This window comes from Mangifera indica, chromosome 16 (assembly GCF_011075055.1).
Source record: "Mangifera indica cultivar Alphonso chromosome 16, CATAS_Mindica_2.1, whole genome shotgun sequence".
In the NCBI taxonomy this organism is placed as follows: Eukaryota; Viridiplantae; Streptophyta; class Magnoliopsida; order Sapindales; family Anacardiaceae; genus Mangifera; species Mangifera indica.
In genome coordinates, this window is record NC_058152.1 from 12,375,462 (window position 1) to 12,388,225 (window position 12,764).

The 12,764-nt window shown below is 32.1% G+C and overlaps 1 protein-coding gene across 1 annotated transcript; it reads left to right on the forward strand.

The window, feature by feature from the left end:
* The first annotated feature begins 6,836 nt into the window (after positions 1 to 6,836).
* Positions 6,837 to 10,794, forward strand: LOC123198991 (disease resistance protein RUN1-like). The gene is made up of 4 exons (XM_044613791.1): positions 6,837 to 7,443; positions 7,826 to 9,011; positions 9,221 to 9,622; positions 9,736 to 10,794. Exons 1-4 carry the CDS (start codon positions 6,956 to 6,958, stop codon positions 10,792 to 10,794), a joined length of 3,135 nt encoding a protein of 1,044 aa, XP_044469726.1. The 5' UTR covers positions 6,837 to 6,955.
* The last annotated feature ends 1,970 nt before the right edge of the window (positions 10,795 to 12,764 follow it).

Below are 12,764 nucleotides of genomic sequence, written 5' to 3' on the forward strand. Positions count from 1 at the left end.
TATGCTCTAAATTTCCCAGTTTCATTTTTGAAACTGTTGCATGCACTTTAGAGATAAAATGTAAATAAAGGAAAGAAGATACAGAAGGAACCACTACCAAAATGACAAATGACAAATGCATTTTGGCTAAGCATGGACACTTGTCAAGCAAATTTGGTATATATCAGAGAATTAAATTTGCTGGACACACAGTAAAAAATGGGAAGAATAGTCAATAGTGCAACATTTTTTGTCAAGGAAAGAAGACTATTTTAATATTTGTTTTCTTTCATTTTTCGTTCCAGCTTGCCAACATCTTCTTCAACCCAAGCTTTTACAGGAGACACGACACAATCTGAGCCGCTATCTTTCAGATTCTAAATATTTCAAAGTACTTTCAGCAGTGTATTTTCTGATTCAATATTAATCTAAGAACAATAAGTTCCAGATCTGAACACAATGATTCACAAAAATAGTAGTTTGGAAAAGTTACCTCACTTGATGAACAGGACTGAGTAATCTTGCTGTTGGAGTGGAGAACCACCAGAGAAATGACAAAGAAGAAAGGTAAAAAGCTGCTGTGCAGTGGAGAAAACAGAATACAGAGATAAACCTTGTCGGCAGCTGAACGGTGTTGCAGTCATGGTGGCTAAACGGTTTGAACTGTCAGTGAATGAAGGAGTCCGAACGGCAGCAACGATTCTGGAGAAATGGCAAGAAGAAGAGCAGAAAATGTTAGTTTTTTTTTTGGGTTTAGTTTAGTTTAATTGGTTCCAAACGGTGGCCTTTTTTCATGCAATAGAAGGCTAGCAAAGTAAACTTTTGAACAACAATCACTGTGGACAATAGAAGGCCCAACTCAACACAATGAAAGCCAGCTTAACTAGCGAGCCTAATTTGGCTCATCGAGCTGACCGAGCCAAGTATTGCCCTATTCGGGTTCGGGCTCATGTTTGTTTTTTGATTTTTTCCTAAGCTCGTGTTTGTGTTCGTGTTCATTTATACCAAGCTCTCGTTTCGAGCCTGTAAAAGCTCACTTCGAATCCAGCCCTATTGAAAACCCAGCAGGGAAAAGAGGCGGAAGAGAACATGGAGAACAAAAACAGTTTGGACTCTCCTAGTTTTCAATGGGAATCTTTTAAAAGATATGTCCACCCAATACAAATAATAATCATATATATTAGAATCAGAGATAAACAAAACACAATCAAAGTTACCTTATCCAAAAGGTTTGGTTGCTCCTTGCTCATACTTGTTAAAAGGCAGGAATGTTTAGATTAGGAATGAAAATAATGTGTCCTTATGTTGTTGAAAGCTTCCCGCTTTAAATGCAACATTTCAACTTTAGATATATCTAAGGGTATGCTTCGAATTGCTTTAGTTCTCTAGTAATCAGAAGCATATTCATGAAAATTCAGTTTGAAATTGCTTAATTACTTCAATGCTTAAGTAATTTACTCCTAACTATAAATTTTTTTCAAATTTCTTTTTAGAATACGTAGATAAAAAAATAATAGATGTGTCATTATTACCCTATACCAATTAATTAATTCCCAATGATAACTAGAAATGAAAATTCTGCTAGCTAGTATTTTATTATATCTTATGTATAAAATAGAAATAAAAGATTAGTGTCTGGGCTCTTATTGTATTATACTTCCATATTGAAAATATATCCTTATGATCTCATAGCCGACTATGTTTGCCAGGGTCATCAATTGATTCTTGCCGAACAATTTCTCTACCTATTTCTTCAAGTAAATCATGCATTATTATGGTGTCAGATAATGTAGTTATAAGAGACCTTTCAATGAGAACATTTAAATAAATATGAGAGTCAAAGTCATGAGCATTCAACATTGCTTCTATGAGATCTTTTTTACAACCTTTAAAGAAATATGCAATATCCAAAAATACATCCTTTGCATTGTCATGTAATCCATAGGGATGGCAATGGGGAGGGGTGGGGAGGGGATATCAATCTCCGTCCCCATCCCCTCCCCGCGAAGGAAAATCCCCTCCCCATCCTTTCTCCGTCCCTGCGAGAAAAAAATCCTCTCCTCATTCCCTCCCTGTCTCCGTGGGAAAAAACACCCTCCCTATACCCACAAATATAAATTTTAATTTTTCCTGTATTTAATTAGATAAAATAAATTATATTTTCTCAAATTATCACTTGATATAAAAGCTATAAAATATTCATTTTTTATTTTAGTTCAAATGCAAAGTTTTCACAAAATCTAACAATATGCAATAATCAATTTCTTTATTAGTAGCTCTTCATGTTGATATCTTCATTAATTCTTCATGTGTATAGATAAAGTTTCTAATGAAAAATCATCCATCTGTATATCTGCACACAATTAAAAGATCATGTAATAGCTAGAAGAATCTAAAGAAATAAAATTGTAAAGATAAGACCTCAGGCTTTCCAATTGAAAATGCAATATAAATCAAGGGGCAAGTAGTAGACATCTTAATAACTAAAGCAAGTACATGTAAGACTCCATAAAAAGGGCACTGCAATAGTCATAGATTATTTAAAGTTCTGCAAGTAACTTAAAGTCAATTCCTTCATCAATGCATTTTGTCCTATAATGAATCTTTTATTAAAGCTCATGGCACATGAGAATGCCATACTTTTCCAAGAAACCTCAATATTCCACTTGAATTTAATTAGAATAAAACTCATATAGACTTTAAAGCCCCAAAGAACAAAGTAGGTATTTCCGACATTAATATTTAACATACTTAATAGTTGAATGTCAACAAATACACTAAAAATCTTACCCACATTTAGTTGTGAAATGCTTTCTATAGGATAAAGAAGCTTTGGCTTGGAGTGTGCAGTTGTGAAGTGAAAAATGGAAGGAAAAGGAGACTTAGCTTTAGAGTTAAAAGATGGGTGGCAATTTTGTAATAAAAATTATTAATGTTATAGTTTTTAGTAAATATATATGTGATTTAAGGTAATTTTGTAATAACATTAAATTGACACTTTCATTCAATTCAACATTTTTTTAAAAAGTGCATAAAGAAAGAAGCGGATAAAGGTGTTAAAAAAATACTTCCATAGGAGAAGATTAAATCACATTAATATATTAGATTTAGAGGGTGGGGCAAGGCAAGGTAAGAGGGGGACAAGGTGGGGACAAATGTATCCCTGTCTCTAATTACGAAGATTTTTTTCATCCTCATCCCCTCCCCTTTAGGGTCAAGGAGGGTCAGAGACCCTAAATTTAGATCGAAGTTATCATCCCTAGTAATCCATCATAACTTACTTTTAATGCCTTCTGGATATCCTCATGAGTATTAGTGCTTTTCATGTTCTTTAGTGCACTTTCCCATTCTCTCTTTTTCCTCTTGAATAGAAAAGAACCTAAAACTTTAAGAGCTAGTGAAACACGTTTGACACATGCTACAACACTTGATGATAGCTTGATATAATCTTCTGTTGGGTTGTATTCTCTAAAGGCATGTAGGGTAAAAAGTTGAAAAGCTTTATCAAAAGATAACTCTTTCATCTCGTGTATGTGGTGCACTCCACAATATGTTAGCACGTGCTTATCTCTTGTGGTTATGATTATTTGACTTTCTGAATTCAAGTAGTCAAAAACTTCAATTAAAAATTTTATTTGTTTTAAATCGATAGTCACACCATCAAACACAATGAGAACTTTTTTGCAACTAAGCCTTTCTCTTGGGAAAATGTACTTGACATTGGGATGCATATCCCCTAAAAGTGCAAAACTGAGTCTTTGGCACATGTTATTTAGTCCTCCGTATTTTTCTGATTCTTCTCTAATATTTTCAATGAAGTAAGAAGTGTCAAACAATCCAATGATTTTGTTGAATACAACATTAGCAAGAGTAGTTTTACCTATGCCTCCAATACCCCAAGTTCCTACCTTGCAAACACCCCTTGTACATAATAAATTTTTGATCTCATCGGTTGATAACTCTAGTCCAATTGGGTTCTTAGTATGAATTACTGAGGAGTTGTAATCCAGTTTCTTCCATATATCATCGACAATATTCTTTACTAGCACGGCCTCATTCCTAAAAGTAAAAAGTAAATAAATAACTAATATGATACAAAAATTGAATGACTAAAACCTAAATAAAGAAACATAATATAACTTTAATTCTTTTCTGTTTATTTAATTTGACTGTTCCTCAAATAGAAATTTTTTAAATGTAAAATTGGCAGAACAATAACTGTGTCATAACTTTGAACACTAATTCTGATTAAGAAAAGTTCATTTCCCAGTGGCATGAAATTTTGGATTCAAATATAGACGATTTTTAATTCATTTTCAAGTTGAAAAAATTTCCAGAATCCATTCTGTTCTCCTTAGGTGTTCTTTGCAGTTTTAATTTCGTTTTTGCTTAATGGAACAAAATTTTGGATTCAAATATATTTGATCATCACTTTCCATATCCTAAACAATTACAAAACTTATCGATTCTCAAATTCAATTCATGGAAAAATGAATTAATCAGTAACTATCTATTAAATATCTTATTCAGATATACATTAGCTATCATCCAATTAAAATGTTTATATCCATGTAAAAGTTGCAGTGAGATAAAGAGTAAGTAATGTCTATAGAAGAAACATATTTTCTGATAGGCCTTATTTTTAAATATCTAGGTTGTTCCAAATGATTATTCTTTGAAATATCTATCCGTAGTAAATTTTGAAAAGGAAAATAATTTTAAATAAAAGAAACTGCTGAAAGTAAGATTACTAAGGAAAAGGAATACTCATAATTTTAAATAATTTTGGAAAGGAAGTCTACACCATGAAGTTATAACAAATAAAAAATTTTGAATGAAAACCACGGAAACTAAGGAAAACCTCATACTCTAGTTTAGGAGTACTGGAGGAACAAGAAGAAGAGGCACTTTGCATTAACAAAGAGGGCTAAACTAAAACATCAAATAATAAGTCATTGACTTTTTATTCCACCATCACTAACAGAGCAATTGACTTTTTCCATTTTATTATTTTTCATTTTTGCTCACATTAACAAAAGATCTGCCGATAAAAAATTTGGAAACAATTGATATTAGGGTTAGGTAGGAGTTACTTGAATTTTTTACTCTCAATCCAATATTTATGTTTCTTAAAAAATTCGATTTGTCACTCCCTTCTCCACCCACCCTATAAAAATCTTCCACCACTACCAGCCTATTAATATTCATATTCAAAATTCAATTATATATGGGTAACGTGAGATTAAATTTTAAAATATTAGGTGCCATTGTCAAAACGTTATGATGTTTATTTGCTTATGGTTATATTTTTACTTAAAACCACTGATTTTACCACAAAATGGTTTTAAATTTAGACCCTGTATCAATTGAGAAACACGAAAAACAAGATGCAGAAATAAAAACCTCAGTATATCTAAGCTATTAACAGTTAAACATGACCATGTATCAATGAAATTCAATAGAAAATTAAACTACTGAAATTGCAAGCACATGTAAACATGAAACTTTAAAAATTTTATATCCACTCCCAATAAAAACTGTACTTGTGAGCAATCCCTCAGCCTCCTCGAAATCACCCATCTCAAACTCACTCTCTGCTCTCTTCTTCAACGCAAGTGCCTCCATGCTCTTATCCCCAAACCCACTAATTCCATACAGCTCCATCATTAATTGAGTAGTTTTAGTTGATCTGACCACAATTCCACTGGGCAAAGCCAGGAAGTTGGGCCTAGTCCCGGATTGGCCGAAGCACCCACAATCTTTGTTCTTCTATCTAGTTATTAGTCACTGAAATGAAATGGAACAAGTTGACCGGTTGATTATATACTAAATAGTCTTTTATGGAACCCGTGTAAGGACATCTTAAAGAAAGAAGGCGAAGAAGAAGATAATAAAAATACATTAATAACAAAAACCAAAGAAAGACGGAAGAATCGTCAAAGTCACTCCACTTGCTTCTCTTTTCATCATCTTTGACATACAATAAAGTCACTCCACATGTTTGATCAAAATATTATGATTTTACATTAAAAAATTAGGTAACAATTAAATATTCTCCAAAAATAGAGGATGTTTCACATGATTTTTTTTTTAATCAATGCAATTGTTAAATTCGACATGAATTACTTAATAATAATTTTTTTTAAGACCTTATTAACAAATAATTAATTCATATCATAAAATCTAGACTATAATAGTATAACTTGATTAGGAAGGTACATGGCATTGTTCCTTCTATTTTTATTTTGTTCTATATTCCCTTCTTTATCTAATCATCCAAGATGGAAGGGAATATTTGCATCTACTTTCCCACTCCAAAACACATTTAAGTGAGAGTTCATCATCTCTTGCCATATGGTGGACCCAAAGATAAAATTTAATGGGATCAAGTTGAATGAAAACAATTTATAAGGGATTCAATTAAAAAATAATGAAATATAAGAAATGTCAAATAAAATTTTAGGAGATATATTGATATCCTTTCTCTCTCTCTCTCTCTCTTTATATTTATATTAAATGTTGATATCAATTTTATAATTTTTAATAAAAAGAGTAAAATAGTAATTTAAAAAAACTTGTCAGATTCATTAATAAAAGGGTATGAAGGATGAGAATTTAATTAGTTTTTATACCTTGAAGGATGTAAATTTGTTGTTTCTTTAAAACTTGGGTGGGACATATCATTTGGCCGAAAAACAATTAAAAAAGAAAAGGCAAGGCCACTTGCTCGAAAATAAAATGAAAGTAGAATCAAAAGACAGCCTAATGTTCACTGATGACAAAGACTAAAGACACGCATATTTTCTGGGAAAAAAGATAAAGCAAAAAAGAAAAAGGCTGGGCATCTTCCCAGAAAAGAGATGAGAGTGGAAATGTACAGTAAGAAAATACTTAGATATTGTGGAATATAGTTCAATTACTCAATTAGCTTTCTTTGTTTTTCCGAGGTGACTCTCTTCCCTTGCAGTTACAGTTAATGGCCTCTTCTTCTTCTTCTTCTTCCATCACTCCTAAAATAGAGTATGAGGTTTTCCTTAGTTTCTGTGGTGTGGACACCCGGAAAAAGATTACCAGCCATCTATATGAAGCCTTTTGTCAGAAAAAAATTAAAACTTTCATTGATGATAATCTTATCAGAGGAGAAGAAATATCCCAATCTCTCTTGAAGGCAATTGAACATTCAAAGATCTCGGTTATCATTTTCTCTAAAGGCTACCCTGCCTCTAGATGGTGTCTCAAAGAACTTGAAGAGATAGTTAAATGTAAGAACAAGTATGATCAGATCATAATACCGGTCTTCTATGAAGTAGATCCATCTAATGTCAGGAATCAAACGGGAGATTTTGGGATTGCATTTGGTGAGCTGGAAAAGCGTTTTATGGATGATTTGGAGATGTTGCAGAGATGGAGGACTGCTTTGAGGGATGCAGCCAACCTATCTGGTTTTGATTCAAAAAACTACAGGTAACATTAAATTTATTTATCTGCTTGAAAAGCGTAATATATGATATTTCTATTTCTATCCTTAATTTATAATTGAAATCATATATTTGTAACCATAATCTATTAATAAATTTCTCTTTTGGATTATACCTAGCTAATTGTTGTCTAAATATGATGTCATTTAACAGATAATTATTGAGTAATTCATTTTCCCATGAATTGAATTTGACCTTTGATAAGTTTTGTAAGTGTTTAGGATATGGAAGGTGATGATCTATTATATTTGAATCCAAAATTTTGTGCCACTGATTTTTCATTTTTTTTTTTTAAATCAGAATTTGAGTTTACCTAATGACACAGTTCTTTATTATGTCATGACACATTTTAAAAATTTTATTCAATGAACAGTCAAAAGAAACAGAACAGCATTGAAGTTATTCCATATTTCCTTATATCGTTATTTATCGTCTCATTCAGTGTCCTTTTTATCTTTTTTACTTTTTAGGAATGAAGCATCACTTGTAAATAATATTGTTGATGAAATTTTGAGAAGATTGGACTATGACTCCTCAATAATTCACACCAAGAACCTAGTTGGATTAGATTCATCAATCGAGGAGATTGAAAATTTATTATGTATGAAGGGTGTTTGCAAAGTAGGAATTTGGGGCATTGGGGGTATAGGTAAAACTACTCTTGCTACTGCAATATTCAACAAAATCTTTGGACAGTTTGAAGCTTCTTATTTCATTGAAAATATTAGAGAAGAATTAGAGAAAAACGGAGGATTAAATGAGATGCGCCAAAAACTCAGTCATGCACTTTTTGGGGATATACATCCTAATATTGGATTCATCTTCCCAAGAGAAAGACTTAGCCGCAAGAAAGTTTTGATTGTGTTTGATGATGTGACTACAAATTTAAAACAAATAGATTTTTTAATGGAAGTTTTTGACTACTTGAATTCAGAAAGTCGGATAATCCTAACGACAAGGGATAAACAAGTGCTGGCAAATTGTGGAGTGCATCATATACATGAGATGAAAGGATTAGCTTTTGATAAAGCTTTTCAACTTTTTACCCAATATGCCTTTAGAGAAAACAACCCAACAGAAGATTATATCGGGCTATCAACAAGTATAGTAGCATGTGTTGAAGGTCTTCCACTAGCTCTTAAAGTTTTAGGTTCCTTTCTATTTAAGCGAACAAAGAGAGAATGGGAAAGTGCGATAAAAAACTTAAAAAGTATTAATACTTATGGGGATATTCAGAAGGTGCTAAGAGTAAGTTATGAAGGATTACATGATAAAGAAAAGGACATATTTTTGGATATTGCCTGTTTTTTTAAAGGTTATAAAAGAGATCTTATAGAAGCAATCTTAAATACTCGTGACTTAGACTCTCACATTTATATAAATGTTCTCATTGAAAGATCTCTAATAATTACTTCATTTGACACTATAACAATGCATGATTTACTTGAAGAAATGGGTAGAGCAATTGTTCAGCAAGAATCAATTGATGATCCTGACAAACGTAGTCGATTGTGGGATTATGAGGATATTTTTTCAGTATTGAAGTATAATACGGTAAGAGCCAAAACACTAATTTTCTATTTCTGCTTTATACATGATATATAATAATATATAAATTTAATTGTTCTTGGGTAATAATGGCACATCTCTTACATTTCTTATATTTGCACTTTTTGAAAAGAAAAATTGAAAAGATAATATACATGATATTTCAGAGTAAATTACTCAAGAATTGATGTAATTAATCAAATTCAAACTGACTTTTAATCAATATATATTCTCTTGATTATCAGGGAACTAGAGCGATTCGAAGTATACGCTTAAATACGTCTAAAGTAGCAGAGTTCCATCTAAATCACAAAGCTTTCAACAACATGCAAAACCTACGATTCTTGGAATTTTATGGGTCCGAACCTGAAAAAAATGTGTTTGAATCTGATTCCTCCGCATTGTGCCATAACATAAGATTATTGAAAAAACATAGATCCAAGGATGAAAAGAAGGTGCATGGTTTTGAGGTCCTTAAATTTAGTTTCTCTGAGCTAAAGTACTTTTGCTGGGATAAATATCCTGCCAAATCATTGCCACCCAATTTTAATCCAAAGAACCTTGTCGCACTTTACATGCGCTATAGCAAAGTTAAAAAACTTTGGACTGGTAATCAGGTATATGTTAGCTTTTATATTGCTACATTTTTTTTCCCCTTAAATTGTAAATACGTGTACGTTAAATATGTTGCTTTAATACATTTATTTTTATTTTTATTTTTTTGTTGCAGAAACTTGTTAATTTGAAACATATTGATCTCAGTCACTCTAAGTGCCTATGCAAAATGCCAGATTTTTCACTTATCCCAAATCTTGAGAGCTTGATTCTGGAAGATTGCACAAATTTGCTTGAGAGTTTCTCATCTATTCATAATCTTCATAAACTTGTTATCCTAAATCTACGAGGCTGCAAAGGCTTTGACAATCTTCCAATTAGTGTTTATTGGAAATCTCTTCAAGAAGTTAATCTCTCCAATTGCTCAAATCTCAAGACAGTTCCATATCTCCCTTGTACAGTTGAAGTGTTATATCTAGGTGGAACTTCAATAAAAGAATTGCTATCAATAGAGCATCTACATAGACTAGTAAAATTGAGTCTTAGACAATGCTCAAGACTTGAGAGGTTACCTGAGAGTATTCATGAGTTGAAATCTCTAAAATGTCTTTATCTCTCGGGTTGTACCAAACTCAACAGATTGCCGAATGACTTGGGAAATTTAACAACTTTGGAGGAACTTGAACTAGAGGAAATTGCTTTAGTGGATATACCAACATTTGTAACAAGTTTGATTAACCTTAAGACATTGTCTTTTGCAAGATGTAAGATGCAAAACCGATCGAGTATCCCACTCATCCATTTATCAGTCTTCCAAAAGATGACAAAGCTAAACTTGGCTGATTGTTGCATCGAAGTTTTACCCAACAATATTGGTGAATTATTCTCATTAGAATATTTATATCTTGATCAAAACAATTTTGAGAGCTTGCCTGTGAGCATCAAAGACCTCTCTAAGTTGGGAGAGCTTTATATAAGAAATTGTCAGGGGCTTAAATCTTTGCCAGAGCTTCCAAGCAACTTACTACGTATGGAAGCAAAGAATTGCATATCTCTTGAATCAATATCAGGTTTACCGACCTTATTCCTAAGTATGCGGGATTTAATTGAGGGAATTGACTTCATCAATTGTTTCAAACTAAAATTAGATATGACAGATGCTCTCTTGAATATTGAGAGAAATGCAGATGTGTGGTATCGCCCTATAGTAAGTCTATCTCTCTCACTTTCTTAGCTTTTTTATGATGTTGATTCTTTTTCTATAAAATTTGAATCTTCAAAATTTATAATTTTTAACCTCCTATTCGAAAGACTAAATAATTAAATGAGTATATATATATTTCATATTAAAAGTAAAAGACGTGTGGATTAAATTTTTAATTGTTATAAAATTAACAAATAGCCCTACCCTTGTAGTGTCTTCAATAAAGTGGCTAGGTTTTCTTCTTCCTATTTGTGCTATAATGAAACGTTGAGTTTTAAACAAAACTCACCATTTTGATTTAATTACAATCAGATACACCACTTTGCAAATCTAACACTTAAGTACCATTACAAACAAATCAACCACTTTGCACTTCTCACACTTTTATTCTCTACATCTCCCTTTTAACATAACTCTCTTCATTCTCAGCATCTCTCCTTAAACATAACTCACTTTATTTTCATAATGTGGATGGAATTTTTCAGACAACACACCTGATTATACTAAGTTATGAAACCAGTGGATGGTCTAATTTAATATAATCTCAAGACAAGATTAACTGGCTTATGAATTTTTTAAGGAAAAGGATCTGTTAGGGTATTTACAAAGGTATGATTAAGGTTGCAGACCTAAAGTGCTAGGTTGAATAAATCTAGGAGTAGCTAAAGGTTTCATGAGAATGTTAGTCTTTTGGTGCTTTGTGGGCACATATTGAATCACCACCAGTTTGTATGCAACTTTTTATCTAATGTAGCGAGCATCAGTTTCCATATGTTTGGATTAGGTATAATAAACTGGATTGGAAGTTAGTAAACTAACAATTTGATTATCACACCATAGTGTTGGAGGAGCAGAAAAAGTTAATCCAAACTCTGAAAATAAACGTCTAATCCAAATTCAAGCCACTTCAATTGTTGTGTAAGAGCTATGTATTCAACTTCAGTTGAAGAAAAAGCAAGTACTTTTTGTTTCTTTGTAGCCTATCGGATGAGATTATCTCATATGTATGAATAGTAGCCAATTGGTGGACCTTCTATCTTGCATATTACTAGCCCAATCAGGAGAATATTAGCCCAATCAACATAAGAGAATTTTTTTCCATCTAGAGTTAATGTACCAAATTTAAGGCATAGTCCATTGTTCCTTTCAAATTTATGAGAATTTTTTTATAGACCTACTAGTCAAGAAGTGCAGCAAGAATTGACTCAACTTGTTAACTACAAAGGATTTATCTGGCTTAGAGAGTGTTAGATATTGTAAGGCACCCAAAATGCTTTTATAAACAGTAGGCTGATCAAACAATTCACTATCCTCACTATCAAGTTTAGTGTCAATAGCAAATGGTGTTGAACAAGGCTTGGCCTCCGACATGTTAGCTTTAGCAAATAGTTAGCATGTTTATGCTGCCTCAGAATAAGGAATCCTTAGTCAAGTACTGCAGATTTTAGCTTGCGAAACTAGGATCTGGGGGATTGTTTTAGGCCATACATGATTTGTTTAGTTGACAAGCTATCTTGCATTGTGAAGAATTAGAAATAAATCCATGAGGCTAACTCACAAAGATTTTTTCATCTAAAACACCATTGGGTAAAATATTGCTGACATCCACCCATAAGTAATTGCTAGACTTAATATTACTCTTATGGTGTCAACCTTTATAACAGGATTAAAAGTCTCAAAGTAGTCCACCTATGGGGTTTGTTGAAATACTTTGTTACTAGTCTAGCTTTGTATCTCTGTATAGTTCTATCAAGATTGTATTTAAATCTGAAAATTCATTTCTACCTAATAGGGCCTTATATTTGTTGTAAAACCCAAAAAAATTTGTTGGATCAAAAGGTTAACAATTTTCAAGTGAAAAAAGGATATAAAAAAAACAGAAAGTTAAAGAGAGTAAAGTGAGCTGCATATATATGTGGATGAATATTCTAAGTTTTGTTTTCATTCCCATACAAAGTCATTATATACATCAAAGTACAAGATTAAATGTCAAGACTTAT

Bases quoted from the DNA above. Each gene is read 5' to 3' on its own strand.
- LOC123198991 (XM_044613791.1), top strand. From the start codon at position 6,956: ATGGCCTCTTCTTCTTCTTCTTCTTCCATCACTCCTAAAATAGAGTAT. The intron at 7,444-7,825 runs GTAACATTAAAT...TTTTATTCAATG, and splicing joins TTTGATTCAAAAAACTACAG to AACAGTCAAAAGAAACAGAA. The intron at 9,623-9,735 runs GTATATGTTAGC...TTTTTGTTGCAG, and splicing joins AACTTTGGACTGGTAATCAG to AAACTTGTTAATTTGAAACA.